Source organism: Phacochoerus africanus, chromosome 3 (assembly GCF_016906955.1).
Source record: "Phacochoerus africanus isolate WHEZ1 chromosome 3, ROS_Pafr_v1, whole genome shotgun sequence".
Classification (NCBI taxonomy): domain Eukaryota; kingdom Metazoa; phylum Chordata; class Mammalia; order Artiodactyla; family Suidae; genus Phacochoerus; species Phacochoerus africanus.
Genome location: NC_062546.1, coordinates 99,984,420 through 100,001,309, shown reverse-complemented (window position 1 = coordinate 100,001,309; position 16,890 = coordinate 99,984,420). Strand labels below are relative to the sequence as shown.

At 38.2% G+C, this 16,890-nt stretch overlaps 1 protein-coding gene across 1 annotated transcript in view; it reads left to right on the top strand.

Moving 5' to 3' along the window:
• Positions 1-16,890, top strand: part of CSMD1 (CUB and Sushi multiple domains 1) — a 1,865,356-nt gene that overhangs the window by 1,441,582 nt on the left and 406,884 nt on the right. Inside the window, exon 11 of the mRNA XM_047772241.1 lies at positions 12,621-12,724. Within this exon, the coding sequence (XP_047628197.1) occupies positions 12,621-12,724 (104 nt within the window). The remainder of the gene's footprint in view (positions 1-12,620; positions 12,725-16,890) is intronic.

Below are 16,890 nucleotides of genomic sequence, written 5' to 3'. Positions count from 1 at the left end.
ATTAACAAAAGAGAATTAGATACATGAGACATAAATGATATGAAAGCTAGTTGGAGATACATATGACTAGTCATGAAAAAAGTAATGAATCAAATGAATAGAAATACATTTAAATAGGATATCAGGATTTCCCTCCAACTGTGCCATATAATTTATTCATGAAACATTATTTTAAGTGATTATCACTTAAGCCACTGTTATTAGTCAATTTCAAAATGTTTATTTGAATATGTTTTCCCTTTCTGTTGTCTTGCAATTATAATAGTCCAAGTTTACAGCCTATACAATTTAATAAATAATTGACATATTGATAGGAGATGTGGAAACAGCTTCTTATGTATGAGATGAGGAAAGCAATGAAAGTTAAGATATTTTCTGTATTACAATTTTACGTTTTCCAGAACATAGATTTCTTATATGCAATTCTTAATCTAGGCCTGGAAACAAGTGGGTTGAATTTCAGTGGCCATAGGTTTTGAGGTTCACATTATTTTTTACCTATTCTTCCTAAATGTATTCAATAAATTTCTAGTCATTTCTCAAAGTTCTAGGGTGTGTATTGCCCAATCTTATGCTAGGAAATAGGCTAATTCGCAGGCTTTACCAACTCCATGGCCTAAATATTCACACCATATACTTTTTCAACTACTAATTGCTTTAAAACTACCTTGCGAAACTTTTGTATTTAACAATTGTTTCTCAAAAGTTGTTACAAGCCAGCCATAGCAGACCACTACATTTTTAACATTTTCTTAGGTAGATGGGCTAACTTTATTGCTTATTTACTTATTTTTAAGATTTATCTGTTTTTTTTTAATTTATAGTATAAAATGAAATTTCGTATTATCAGCCTGTCTTAAGTGGTTTATATATCTTATTGATCAATTTCTATCCTTTTTAAAAAGAATATTTATTTGCAATAATACATATATATGTATTTTACAGATTCCTGCCCTTGCTTATTTATACTGTCGTTTTCCACCTCTTGGGGTCAACTGCTTTCAATTCAGTTAGCGTTTCTTTTGGCTTATACTTTACATTTTATTGGGTATAGTTGAGTCACCACATTATATTAGTTTCAGGTGTACAAAATAATGATTCAAAATTTTTATAGCTTATACCCCATTGTAATTATTACAGAATATTGGCTCTATTCCCTGTGCTATACAATATATCCTGTAGTTTGTTTATTTTTTACATAGTAGTTTGTACCTCTTACTTCCATACCCCTGTCTTTCCCCTCTCTGGCTTCCCTCTCCCCATTGATAACCAGTAGTTCATTCTTTATAGCTTGAATATGTTTCCCTTTTGTTGTATTCACTAGTTTTTTTTTTGTTTTTAGATTCCACGTATAAGTGATAGCATAAAGTATTTGTCCTTCTCTGACTTTTTCCACTTAGCTTAATACCCTCCAGGTCCATCCATGTTGTTGCAAATGGCAAAATTTCATTCTTTTATGGCTGAGTAATATTCAGTTGTGAATTTATGTACCATCTCTTCTTTATACACTCACCCGCTGATAGATATTTAAGTTGCATACATACCTTGGTTATTGTAAATAGGGCTGCAATGAACATTATGGTGTATGTATCTTTTCAAATTGGTGTTTTTATTTTCTTCAGATGTATACCCAGGAAAGGAATTGCTGTATCATATGGTTGTTCAATTTTGAGTTTTTTGAGGAACCTCCATACTGTTTTCCTCAGGGGCTGCACCAATTATTTTGAAGGGAATAAAAATAAGTAATAAGCACAAGTGCTAGTGCATATACTAGGGGTGATGTTCACAGGGCAGAGAAGAACCCTGAGAAAAAGGTGCTTAAGTCGGACCCAGTTGGAGGGATTCCGGAGACAACTTCCTAGTGAGAGGCAAACTGTATACAGTATTGGAGTTTAAAAGAGAACCATTAGACCCAAAAAACGTAAAAGAGGGGAAATCCTGTCTTATCCATCAAGGCACAAATTTGGGGTCAGAAAATCTATTACTCCTAAAAATCACAGTTTGAAGCATTAGTTAATATTCACTATTAGATATTTATACTTGATCTATTTTTTATTTATTGAAATTTGGATATTTGTAGAGATTTCCAGCTAGAACAGGAGATATTTATAGGCATAATGGAAGATGAATAAAAAATGAGTGAATGAATCCTGTAAAGTGACTGTAACTGCTACTTTGTAGGACTTGGTCTGAAGCAGGACTACAAGTAATTTATTCCTACTGGCCCCAAATACTGAGGGTGTCCATGTTTTCCTATTCTGTACCTTCCCCTCTCTATACAGGTGAGGACCCATCCACCTCCTGTATACTTTGTAGATTTCAAGCTCTCTTAAGCTTCCTTTTGCTTTCAGGACACAGAGGTGGGTGGCATCAGGAAGCAGAGGCATTTTTTTAAATAGCTTTTATTATAGTTGATTCACAATGTTATATCAGTTTCTGCTATGCAACAAAGTGACCCCAGTTAAACATACATACATATATATATATATTTATATATATATATATTATTTTTCTCATATTATCTTCCATCATGTTCTATCACACATGATTGGATATAGTTCCCTGTGCTGTACAGTAGAACCTCATTGCTTATCCATTTGTTTTTGTTGTTGTTGTTGTTGTTGTTTTTGCTTTTTAGGGCCACACTCGAGGCACATGGAGGTTCCCAGGCTAGGGATCCAATTGGAGCTGTAGCTGCTGGCCACAGCCACAGCCACAGCAACGCCAGATCTGAGCTGTGTCTGTGACCTACATCACAGCTCATGGCAACCCCGGATCCTTAACCCATCGAGCAAGGTCAGGGATTGAACCCGCAACCTCATGGTTCCTAGTCAGATTCGTTTCTGCTGTGCCACAACAGGAACTCCTGCTTATCCATTCTATGTGTGATAGTTTGTGTCTGCTAATTGTAAATTCCCAGTCCATCCTATGCCCTCCCCCTCCCCCTTGGCAACCACAAGTCTGTGCTCTATGTCCATGAGTTTTTTTCTATTCCGTAGATAGGTTCTTGTGTGCCATGTTTTAGATTTTACATATAAATGATATCATATGGTATTTGTCTTTCTCTTTCTGACTTACTTCACTTAGTATGAGAATCTCCAGTTCCATATATGTTGCTGCAAATGGTATTATTTTGTTCTTTTAAGCAAAGGCATTTAAATGGCCTCAGAAAAGCATTTGTTGTGAGCATCCCTGATAGATAAGTTATAACATTAGGACCTGGTCCACTGACATTCAGATGGCAAGAGCTCCCTGCAAGCTTGGCATAGGGTTGAGTGGCTGTCTCACTGCTACCTTTTGTATCATTAAAGATCAGCCAGCTGTGCTCCTCAGGCCCTAAAAGATTATCATGGCTTCACTGCAGGTGGTTATACAAGACAAGATGGAGTAGATGTGTCAAAAGGTTATGGGGACCTCCAGCTCCTGTGATTCTTTAGTCCTTTTATTCTTTCTTATTGGACCACGGACATTTATAAATAAGCTCATGAGAAAGACAAACATTGAAATACAAGCATCTTCGGTGCTGGGCTTCATGTGCAGTGTTGATGCTGGTTGCAGTAGCTCTCAACCTCTGCACCTGCTTCACATCAGATTGCTAAAATAATGTATTCAGACAAACACCACAATTTGAAAGAGTAGATTTTTAAAATAAATGATAATAGCTATACCACTAATAAACTACCTTGTAAGGCCGCCTCTGGGATGCAAGGCTCAACTGTGGAAGTGCATGTGTTGCCCCTTCTTCATTTTTTTAACTGTCACTTGATACATTGATGTTAATGTACATATTTTTATTTTTATAAATTTTTTTTTGGCTGCACCTGTGGCATGTGGAAGTTCTTGGGCCAGGAATTGAATCTGAGCCACTGTAGTGATCATGCCGTTTCCTTAACCCACTGAGCCACCAGAGATCTCCTGTATCTTTCTTTTTATCAACTCAAACTTTTCCTTTCTCATCTATGTAACTTTCTTTAGATCATTCTTTTCATATTGAAACAAAATTCTATTTAGGTAACTCTTTAAAATTAATCCTGTTGTTTGGAGTATCTTGCAGCCAATTTGGAGATAAAGAGTATGTTAGTAAAATACCTGAGATATTGAAAAATCTCAAAGTGGGGAGTTCCCTTCAAGGCTCAGCAGTTAATGAACCCTACTAGGACCCATGAGGTCGCGGGTTTGATCCCTGGCCTCACTCAGTGGGTTAAGGATCCAGCATTGCCATGAGCTGTGGTGTAGGTCGCAGATGCAGCTTGGATCCCACATTGCTGTGACTGTGGCATAGGCCTGCAGCTGAAGCTTTGATTTGATGCCTGGGAATTTCTACATGCAGCAGGTGCGGCTCTAAAAAGCAAAAAACAAAACAAAACAAAAAAACAAACAACCCCCCCCCAAAAAAACTAACCAAATAAAAAATTCTCAAAGTGTTTTCTTTCTCCTCCTTCTCACATAACATAGGCTCTTCACTGAATAAATGTGCTAAAAAAAGGACATCCTTTTCCTTTTTATTTGGGACTTAAAATCTTATTGATCCACCATCTCCAAGGTTTTATTGTGTCAGAAAAAAAAAGGAGTTCCTGCTGGGGTGCAATGGGATTGGCAGCGTCTTGGGAGTGCTGGGATGCAGGTTTGATCCCTGGCCTGGCTCTCAGCCCTGGCCTTAGAACTCCATATGCCTCTGGGTGGCCAAAAAAAGGGGGAAAAAAAAAGGAAAAACAAAACAAAACAAAACCTAAGTTTGATTTGCATTCTTTAAATTCTTCTCAGTTTGTATATGTAACTCTTTTGGATTTTTTAGAGTTAAACACTTCTATGAGATGATGTATTCATATTTTTCTTTGACTGCCTTATTTTGTTTAAGTGGGGCCATAATGAACTACTTTTAAAGTCTGTTATCAACACTTTAATCAACTATAAAAAAATGTGCCTTCTGTTATTTTTCTAATTATTAATTCTGCATCCTTCTTTCTGATTATTTTTGAAAAATTTAAATATCTTCTGCTTTTATTTATAGATCTATAATTTTCTCTTGCTATCCTTTCATCTTTTAGTCTTTCAGATTTCCAGCTAAGTTATTCTGTGTATCTTCGGTTGATAGATTTCATGTTTTGTAAATGTTAACCCTGCCTTTTATCACATTTAATAACACTGATTCACTCCATACCGGTATTGTATTGTGACTCTCAAATTCCCAATCTCTCATTTTTAATAAATACGCTACTTCCTTTCATCCCTCTAAGAATGTATTTCAATAATTTTCCAAGCAATGCTTGTGCTTCTTTGGTTGCTTCATTTCAGGGATTAATGAAATTCTTTTGGAGATCTCACTGGTTTGTTCTCTTTATTTTTCATGGTAAACCACTTTTAATGTTCCTCCATCAATGCCTCGGAGTTTGCTTACCTTCCCCAGTGAGCTAGTCAATCTTTGCTGTACTGTAAATATTCTGTGTCTCCAACAGTTTTATTGGCATTTTGAGAATTTTTGCTTGAGGGATTTTTCTTTAAATGTTAATCCCTGTCATCTTCACCCAACACCCCACTTGCTTCTTTCCTGAATTTTTTTTTTTTCTTTTTAGGGCTGAAGCACCTGGGGCATATGGAAGTTCCCAGGCTAGGGGTTGAATCAGAGGTACAGCTGCCTGCCTACGCCACAGCCACAGCAATGCAGGATCCAAGCTGCACCTTCCACCTACACCACAACTCACAGCAATGCCGGATCCCCCATCCACTGAGTGAGGCCAGGGGTTAAACCTGCATCCTCATGGATAGTAGCCAGATTTGTTTTTTCTGCGGCGCAACAGGAACTCCCCTGAAATTTTGTGGACTTTTCTTTATTCATTAAGAATTCATAGTATCATGTTGAAGTATTTTTCCAAGACAGGCTTCTTAATAGAAGCACAATAAAGTGCTTTACTGAAATAAAGAAGTATGATGGTGGAAAATTTTACCTGGAAATTAAATTAGGATAAAGGATTAGTTTCTGGATAACCCTGGAATTCAGAATTGCTGTGTCAGAATGAAAAGAGACAGAGTTTTCCTGGGTTATAGAGACTCAGTGAGGTTTGAAATAACATAATCCCTCAGGTCGGTGGCAGAATGTGGCCTGGCCTGGCAGGTATGGCAAGTTCCCTATGAAGAGTATTGATGAAGTATGACATGAGCACAACCACTGCTAATTCAGTACCTGCCAGACCCTGCAAGATGCACATACTTTACCTGTATCCTGCTATTTAATCCTCACCTCCATGGGGGGAAATGAGAGTCACTCTGGTTTTATAGGTTAGGGGCCTGGAGGAAGGAGGTGCAAGTTCTTCAGGGCCCCCACTGAATGGGCAGCAGGCATTGGACCCTCTCACTTCCATGGGATTATAGGTGCTGTGCTCCTGTCTGTGCTCCTTTCCAGAAATGGTGTGGGCAGAGGAGGGAGCAGGAGAAGCAAAACTGGGCCTTCTCTGTGCCTTGCAGGAGGCATACATCAGGTGCTGGGGAGTCTTGATCTCAGAGTCAGAGCGTCCACGCAGATGTGGCACCGAGAGAATGAAGGTTATTTATGTTCCAGGTGATGCCGAGAGAAGGGCCTTGGCAGAGGCCCACAGGTGGATGTGGGTGAAGTCCTAGAGAACCACATGGGAGACACCACAGGATCAGGACACCAAGTCCCTCATTTCTTGTGATGTGAGGTGTCACTACACAGCCTCCAGCAGAGAAATTGCATGTTGCTCTGCCTGTTTCTCTTTTTTGCCTCTGAATCCCTGATGAATTTGACTCTTGGTAGCACAGGTTAATAATAATTCAGCCAGATTTGAGATTATATATGTCCCCTTTTTATTAACAATTCTTTGAACTCTAGTTCTAAAAGGATGTTTAGTGTTTCCTTGGGGGAAATATAAGGCAAGGCGAGGCCATCCTAGAAATAATAATATATTTTTCTAAGTCGTTTCTTTCAAAGTACTTTTCTTTCTAAGATGGAACTGAATCTTGGTAATTTCATACTATGTTTTGTTGGCCATTGCTATGTGTTATTTTCACAGATGAAAGGCTGTATGTATTTTTCTGTGGGGAACACAGATGTGCATTTACCCAGGCTCTATGGTGTGTGCATTTGGACAGGAATGTCTCTATAATTAATTATACTTTTTCAATAGTTTCATGGTTGGTCCTTAGGATTTCAGGCTAGAACACCTAAAATTTATCAAAAATTATTTTGAAATAATTTTTGGTTCATAAGAAAGTATGAATTTTCCTTTCAAATTTGTAATAAATTGCTTTTGGCAACTATGTTAATAATTTCCAGATGTAGAATTGTTATGTTCTCTTGGAGGAAATTCACAGTTTGAAAAATCTTTCTTCTGGAAAATCATTTGAAATTGAATGAATCAGTTGTATTAAGGTTTCTTTTTATCAGTTTCCCTCCCCTTGTGTTCTAAGTCTCCATCCCCTACCCTGCTGATTTCAACCCTACAGCTATTCATTAAGGCATTTATGAGTTAGCCTCTTCCAAAAGGCCGGGGCCATTTACTTATCTGTTTTGTGCTGTCAGTCCTACATCTTGAAAAACTGTAAAATCTTTCTCTTATTCTGTATCTCTGCCTATCATCTCACTTTCAGGCCCAAACATGTCATCCAAAAAAACACCAAATAGAGATTAAGGATGACACCAAAATGAAAGACACATAAAAATAAAGCTTTTGGGAGTTCCTTTGTGTGGTGCAGCAGGTTAAGGATCCAGCATTGTCACTTCAGTGGCTCAAGTCACTGCTGTGGCACAGGTTCAATCTCTGGCCCAGGAATTCCCCATGTTGCAGGAGCAGCCAAAAGACACACACACACACAAACGCTTTTGATGAGGAAACCCAGTGATACACCTGGTGTATGCTGTGCATGTGTGTTTGTGTGTAAATGAATGGATACATCTGGACACTTCTGGCTTAGTTCTGAGTCAGATGAGATGGTCTCCTTATTTGAATGGGCTTATTGTGACTGGCTTTTTCCCCCTAATGAATTGTGACTGTGTAGAGAACTTCTATGTTGTTTTTCAGAGCAATGTTTCTATTTTGTTTTAAATGAATACTTAAAAATTTAGTGTTGCATAAATTCCTCTGTTCTGTCCTTGTATATTTCTCTTTTCTCTATTTTGAAAATTGAGTACATCAAAAAACTGAAAAAAAATCATCTGACCATGGGACATTATTAATTACCAAGGCTTTTGCAATTTTTACTTCATCCCAATTAAAGAGCTAAATTCTGTTTTCTATTTCACTTCCCTCCCCCAAATTGCCCAATTTCCCAAATTATTTTTCTCACATTTAAATTTATCGTGTGCTTTTTTCTCACCTTAAATTTTCCATCTGAAAATTTAGCATCTTTGCTCCTTAAAAACAAATAAACAAAAATACTGAGAAGTCTTTCTACTAATTTGTCCTACACTTTGAGCACTATCACCTTTTTTTTTTTGGCTACTTGCTATTTATTTTACAAGGATAATAGTCAACAGAATTTGGTAAAATGCTGAAAAAAAAAGGTTAATATTTACTAAAAAATGATTGTAAAGTGAAGAAACCAATTTTGCACAAGTTGGGGAGTGAAATCAGATGAGACCAGATGGGGCTGTTATTTTTCCAAGAATCTAGCAATAGGGAACACTCTTTGAGGTACCCCCAGGGTGGGTTCAGGAGCCCTGGGTTAGGGCCACAGTCTGGACTCTTTAGCTCCCAGGTGTCCTCTACTCCAGAAGATGCTCCTTACCTTTCCCACCTCGGGCTCCTCTCCAGGCTCCCACTGTACCCTGAGGACAGCCCAGGCCACCCCATCCTCCCACTGGTCTGCTCTGTCTTCCACTGGATCACTCGTCATTCAGCAGAGCCTTCCTAGTGATATTTAGTTAGCAGAGACCACCTTAGTGTGTCGGAAACGATTGCTGCATTGCTGTGTTGTAAAGCATATTAAATTGGGCTTAGAGAAAGAACACAAGACTACTGCAAATTAAACATGTCCCAGAAATACTTTTAAAATGAGTATTTTGTAGGAAAAGGGAAAAAAAAGTTTGAAAATAGAGTTAGGTTTTATAACCTCTATTCTTATCTTCATTTACATTTGAATGTGGGGGAAAAAATCTGAAAAATTCATCAAGGTGTTCCCATTATGGCTCAGTGAGTTATGAAACTAAATAGTATCCATGAGGATGCAGGTTCGATCCCTGACTTCGCTCAGTGGGTTAAGAATCTGGCATTGCTGTCAGCTGTGGTGTAGGCTCAGATGAGGCTCAGATTCCATGTTGCTGTGGCTGTGGAGTAGGCTGGCAGCTGTAGCTCCAATGTGACCCCTAGTCTGGGAACTTCCATATGCTGCAGATGTGGCCCTAAAATTTTTTTTAATTAAAAAAGATTAAAAACTACATTAAGACTCAGGATTTCCTAGTTTGCATCTCAAGCTTTCACTAATGACTGCAGGATAAGCCCTTGTCTCCTTTGCTTTCATTTTCCTCCTATAAAAATAAGGTGTCAGGATATCAAGTAATTTTGTCTTCTTAGAGTCTGTATTCCACATCTGATAACACTCAACTGCTGGCCTTTCCTCATTCTCTAGAAAGAAAATGTAAGCAAACATAATTTAACTCCATTACTTCTCTCCCACCAGATATGGTTTATATATAATAGAATATTATTCAGCCATGGAAAGGAGTGAGTTCCGCTGTTTGCCACAGCATGGATGGAACTGGAGGGCATTGTACTGAGTTAAGTCAGACCAAGAAAGACAAATATGTTTCATCTCTCTTACATGTGGCATCCAAAAAGCAGAACAGAAAGCTCATGGTTACAGAGAGAAGATTGGTGCTTGCCAGAGGTGGGGATGGAGGAAGGAAAAATGGTTGAACATTTTTGTGTATTTTTAGTTTAAATAGAACAAAAGGAACAGCTTACAAAACCCCAAGAATCTATTTTAAAACTGCACCAGAGTCTAGACTGAACTGCATCTTTTCCTTGCAGTTCTGCGATTCTGTTTGTAAGTTGAAAAAGTAAAGGTTTTCATTAGTCATCATTAAGAAACCTTAATCTTTATGTTAAATTCTAAAGTTGTGTTTATCAGAATACCCCCTGTGGGTCTAAAGCATTTTCAAATTCTAGAACTTTGTCCTTTCATTTTCCTGCCTATCTTATGTGTTATCATCAAGGATTATTTTTCTGCAAAAGTTACAACTTCTGTAATTACTTTGTGTTTATCACAATACCCCCTTGTCCATCTTCTCTTTGTTTTCATTCCTAGTACCAATGTCTGGGCAGAGTAGGTGCTCAGTATATGTGTATATGTAACTGAATCACTTTGCTGCACACCTGAAACTAACACAACTTTGTAAGTCAACTCTACTCAAATAAAAAATGAATTCTGTCAGTATCACTTCCCTCGTATCTCTGACTACCTCTGGGAAGTGATGGCAAATTTCATTCTAAATGTGTATTTCTATTTTACTACCAGATATATTTATAGAATGCTGTATTTTCTGACAAACTAAGAGTTCTTTACACAAGATTTAGTCCACCATTTCTCTTTTTATGGGGCATTAATTATCCTTTGATGATTAGCAGAGGCTACTTGCTGAGCCTAAATACTGACAGAAACCTTTCTGAACCCTTGACTTTGGCCTAACAGAGTTGCAGAATGGCTGTATTTAGACCCTAATGAAAACACATTTTTGGACTGAGACCTGCTAGGTGTGACTCATTACATATTGGCCAGCCATGTCTCTCAGGCCCTAATGGATTATCATGGCTTCACTGCAGGTGGTTACACAAGCCAAAACAGAGTAGATGTGTCAAAAGGTGATGGGGACCTCCAGTCCTGTGATTCTTTAGTCCTTTTACTCATTCTGTTGGACCACAGGCACGTATAATTGGCCCATGAGAAAGACATACATTGATAAATGCATCCTCAGTGCTGGGCTTTTTATGCAGTGTTGATGCTGGTTGCAGTAGCTCTCAACCTCTGCACCTGCTTCACATCAGATTGCTAAAATAATGTACTCAGACAAATATCACAATTTGAAAGGGTAGATTTTTAAAATAAATGATAATGGCTACACCACTAATTTTAGTAAGAGTTTCAAATAGCAAAATGAGTGCATTGCATATCAGCATTGCTGGGAAGAGCACCTGCTTAGAACTTGCTCAGTACTGCACACGGCAAACTGGATGTTTATCGGGAGCCTGCCTCTCCCAGTTCCTCTTAGGCCTTTTTTTGAAGTTTAACAAACAGGCATTTGGTATTTTTTTTTTTTTTTGCAAGATTTCAGACTTTCGGATTTACTCTGAAGCAGATCCTGTTAAAATGTTATTTCCCATATTATACTCTCTGTACTTCCTGTTCTCTCTATGTGTCTTTTATCTACTTGCCTCTTTCATCTATGATGCTATCATATTTATCATATCTGTCTATTTACCCATCCATTCATCCATTTATCACATCTATCTATACATTCATCTATCCATCTATTTATCCATCTAGCCATCCATCATATCTATGTATCTATGAATCTATCTGTCCATCTCTTTCATCTATCTGTGATAGCCTCTCTTTTACCCATTACAGATATCTATCTATATCTATCTATCATGGATTTCCATCATCTAGCTATTTCTCCTTGTCACCTAGGGTTCTAGCCTAACTTTATGACACCTCAGAGTCTCTTCCCCCTTCATCACAATATTGGTCAACAAAGGAAGAAATTTTTTTTATCAAAAGAAAAGAATCCTGGAGTTCCTGTCGTGGCACAGTGGTCAACGAATCCGACTAGGAACTATGAGGTTGCAGGTTTGGTCCCTGGCCTCGCTCAGAGGGTTAACAATCCGGCGTTGCCCTGAGTTGTGGTGTAGGTTGCAGACGCGGCTCAGATCCCGCGTTGCTGTGGCTCTGGTGTAGGCCAGTGGCTACAGCTCCAATTCGACCCCTAGCCTGGGAACCTCCATATGCCACGGGAGCGCCCCAAAGAAGTAGCAAAAATACAAAAAAAAAGAAAGAAAAGAATCCTGTGATCTATAGAAAGTAGTTCATAGTATTGTAATATTTCTGTGTGTCAGGCACAAACCAGTCTTATCTAGATGGTGTTGATCACCAAGACAAAATGTTATTTATTTAAAAAAAAAGACAAGGTTTTGCAAAGTTATATGTAGTGGGCAACTTTCTAGCCTCAGAAAGTCTTTTTCATATGTTAATATGGGTAATTGCATGAAATCTGCAGGTATCACCATAGAACATTTATTTCTTGGTGTTCTAGGCATCCTCAAAATATATCTCACCAACTGCCATCCACATTTATTTTGCTTATACTGTTTTACCTTTTGGTTATTAAATGTTCGATAGATATTTGATTTATGGCAGAATGGGTTAATTTCATTTTTAGATCTGATATTAAATATCTTTGGAGTAATAGCAGTTTTGAATTCCATAAAATCCTATAATCGAGGGCTCTGAAATGTATACAATCATTATGTTAAAAAAGCAACTTGAAATCATTTGAGGTAACAGTGAAATTATAGAGCAAAATTAATACTACAACTGGATATTTCCAATATATAAGGTCACAGAAAATTCCTGTTATGCTCACTATTTCTCTCATGTGTTTGATTTAGGTCATCAAGCTTGCCTTTGAGGAGTTTGAACTGGAAAGAGGCTATGACACCCTAACAGTGGGTGACGCTGGGAAAGTGGGTGATACCAGAACAGTCTTGTATGTGTAAGTATATGTTTCATTGTTCTTTCTTTCTCTACATGTGTTATCTGTGAAGACACAGATGTGTGCTTGAGATCCTGCTATAGACTTTCAGTTTCCACTTGGAAGTTTAATAAACACCACGTGTGGCTAAATTAGTGGTTTCCAAATTTGATTTCACAAGATTTCAGGATTGTGGGGTTTTTTCGATGCCAATGTTTTGTTTTTGTTTTGTTTTTTAAATTCCAAACCATTAAAAAAATATAGCAAAAACATTACAGGACGGCAGAGCATAGACATGGCGAGCCTCTCAATTCACCTTCTCCCCGTCAGCCCCTCTCTTAACACTGATTATATTATCAGTGTTTGGGGAAGCAGAAGTATTTTCTAGAATAAGGCTGTATGTCTTCCCAAAGCTCTGCATTCTATAAAGCAGCATACAAAACTAACAGAGATTGTGTGGAGAGTTGTGTGGAGTAACTCCCTGTATATCTGTGGAACTCCGTATCAAGAGTCTTGGCAAAAACAGTAGCAGCCCCACTAGGAACATCTGCAGATAAGACCCTACGCTGGCATGTTTGATGCTGGAGTCATGAAAGGGTCTGTTCCACTTTGCCCTGGACACCTTCTGCCACTTCCTGTGAGGGCTGCTGTGAGGGCAGTCTGGTTAGTTATTAGTAGACATGTTCTATCAGAATGTAGACCAGGACCCAGATATATCTTTATTCCTCAGTGTTTTCAGCACAGAAGGATATATCTTCGCAACTTCTTTCTGGGTTTGCCCCTTGCAAAGACAGTGCCCTGTAGTGGCTTCTGAAATGACTAAGCCAGAAACTACTTTCATTAATGGACATCTTTCTACAGGATTTTCACTTTTTTTTTCTCTTAATCTACTTATACATGGTTGTGGTTTTCTCTTTGTGAGAAAGCTTGACCCTGAGCACTTCAACATATTCTTCTGGGTTGGAGGGAACCAAAAAACCAGTAGGGGCTATTATACCCACTCATATTTTTATTTAGCAGTTACTTATGAGATGAATCACACCGTAAAAAGTGCTATAGCTGAACATCTGTCCATGCCTTTAGAATCGATGGCTCTGATGGCACTAGAGACGTTCCCTTCTCCTTTGCTGTATCTCAAACACAGTTCCCTGTCAGTACACATTCCTGTCTCATGTTTCATAACTTTTACTACTACTAATTAAAATCATATTACTGTCCCATGACTTATGATAATAATGATAACAATATCTGTAATAATCTCGTAGCGTTTATTGAGTGCCTCTTACATACCAAGCATTATGCTAAATGCCTAGTACACTTCACCTTGTTTGGTCCTCACCTTAATCTTATGACTTAAGGATTCATACTGTCTTGTCATATAAATTCATGCTATATCAGATAAACGATGACATCACACACCTAGTATATGTTCAAGCGTGTGTTCGAGCAGTGATCCTGCACCGTACCTGCTCTCTTTATCATTTCATGTGATGTGTCATGGTTGTTAACATTCTTACTGATAGGCGTTCACTTCCCCTGCCCCTGCCCCATGACTATTTTGCATTTATAAGCAGCTATGCAATAAAACACATGGCACAAATACATTGTCATAATTATTTTAGATGCCTTCAATTAAAATTTCAACAGAGGAATTTCAGGAGTAATGCGTATCTCCATTTACATCATTATGCTTTTCTAATGATCCCCCCCAAAGTTTCTTTCAATTTATTCTCCCACCACAGTATGTGAAGGTCCCTGTTTCCCCCCACTCTTACCAAGTAGTTACTCTTTTTTTGCTCAATTACTAGCCCAAATTGCATTTATTTGTAAAGGCATGGCTTCCTGCAGGGTGGGGCCCAGACATCTATATTGTTCGAAGTCTTCCTTGTTGGCTGCAGGGACACAGCCTGGCTTTGGTCCAGAGCAGTATTTGTGAGCAGCGATAGAGTGGATGGCAATGCAGCCAGGATGCCAAATGTGGTGTTTCTGGCTTCAGCTTTGCTGTTAACTATCTCTGTGACCGTGAATGGCGTCACTTTACCTCTCTGTACCTCTGTTTTCATGGTTATAAAATATGTATGATAAACTTTCCCTGCCTGTGGTAAGAAGCAAAAAGAAATAAGGCATATGAATGCACTGGAGAGTTAAGAAATACAACCTGCACGTAAAGTAGCTTTATTATTACCATAACATCTAATTTAAGAAAGGATGTCACTAAAACAAATGAGAGAAATTTTCAAATAAATGCAAAATATAAAGCATAAATGCAGCAAAGCAGGACCATATGAAAAAATCCCTTAGGTCACTATTAAAGATCCGAAGTCATACACCCATTTTTTAATGCTATTTCTTGTTAAGAGCACAATAGCAGGCAATGTATTACCCTGACATAAGTGTTATTAGAACCTCCTCTCAATAGCTCAGATCTATAAATGAAAAACTAAATAGCCAACTGAATCAAAGTGAAATGCCCTTTGGGAAACATAATGTAACAAAGATCAGTTGGGCATTTAATCATCTGCAGGAGAGAAAAGCAAAACCACTGATATATTTCCTTAGCATACAAAATTATAGAAAAAGAAAAAAAAAAGAGGATCACAGTTGGTGTCCTCGGATGAGCAGGTAATTTTAGAGAACACATCAACAAATATTGTTGAGTACTTATATGCTAGACGTGATTCTCAGCATGGAGTTTTAAAACCTACTTGGAGAAATGGCACATGGGCTGGGATCATTCCATACTAGACAGTGGATAGAATTTTGGAATCTCACAAAACTATTTTAAACAATATTTGAGTTAACAAACTTCTTTATGGGTGGCTGGCATTTACTACCTCAAGCTCAGTATCTTATAGCTTCCCCCTTTTAGGTGGCCTATAGAGTTCTGTTCAGATCTTGATTTTTGGGAGAAATGTGGAAGGTAAGATAACTGGCTCATCCTGAATATGGATCTTAAAAATTCTAATTTCTGTTAATAGCTTTTTATTTTCTTAACTTTCATGGCTCAAAAAGAGAACAACTGAGTGTTAGCGGACTCCTTCAATAGTTTAATATTCCCAAGAGATGGATGAATTTATTCAGGTTACTCTTCCAGAATGACAGAATTTTTTTTTTTGGTCTTTTTTTTTTGCCTTTTCTAGGGCCGCTCCCCCCACATATGGAGATTCCCAAGCTAGGGGTCTAATCGGAGCTGTAGCTACCAGCCTACACCAGAGCCACAGCAATGCAAGATCTGAGACTCATCTGCAACCTACACCACAGCTCACGGCAACGCCGGATCCTGACCCACTGAGAAAGGCCAGGGATTGAACCCTCAACCTCATGGTTCCTAGTCGGATTCATTAACCACTGCACCACGATGGGAACGCCCAGAATGACAGACTTAAAAACAAAATTAAATAACTCATTTAACATATCTCTATTGAGATCTCTCCAGGGATATATATTGATGATTTACTCAAATTTAATTTGTAGAAGAACCACATCCAGCGATACTTCTCTCTGTGACTGTCCTCTGGCCTTTGCAGTTATTAGTGGTGGGTGACTGAAATATTGCATTAATTTCAGGATGTCCCAGGGATTGCAGGCACATGTGACAGGTTTTGAGTGCTCATCTCTCTAAGGGATGAATAGTCAGCATCAGGGAGATCTGTGAGCAAGCAGTATTGCCTTTGCCTATTTGTCTATTAACCAATAAGGACATTGGTTGTTTCTTGTGGTGGATTGATCCACTATTCTTAAAATTGCTTCTTGCTTCTAGAAGGGGCTTCAGCCCTCATGCAACTATAATCACACACCTCTACTGTTGTTCTTAGTGGCCGAACTAAGGAGCATCATTCTTTTTTTTTTTTTTTTTTATTAAACAACCACAAAGCACACAACAGTCATAAAAAGCAGAAACTTAAAACTGATTGTGTGTCTGTGTATCTTTGCATATCATCAGAGGAGTTTATCATTTTATATCTCAGAGCTTTGGAGAAAAGCTTGAGCCATTTATATTAGGAAAAAGCACATAAGGATAGCAACCTCAGTGCTCTCTAGACAAAAGCCCATTTTTCAAGAAATCAAGTGCACTCCTTAGAACTCTGGGACCAGGTGATCACAACTCTTTCTCTTCATGTAATCAATCATTCTCATAATGATGGTGCCTGTGAGCAGAGACACACAGAAAAGGGCAGCTCAGACTC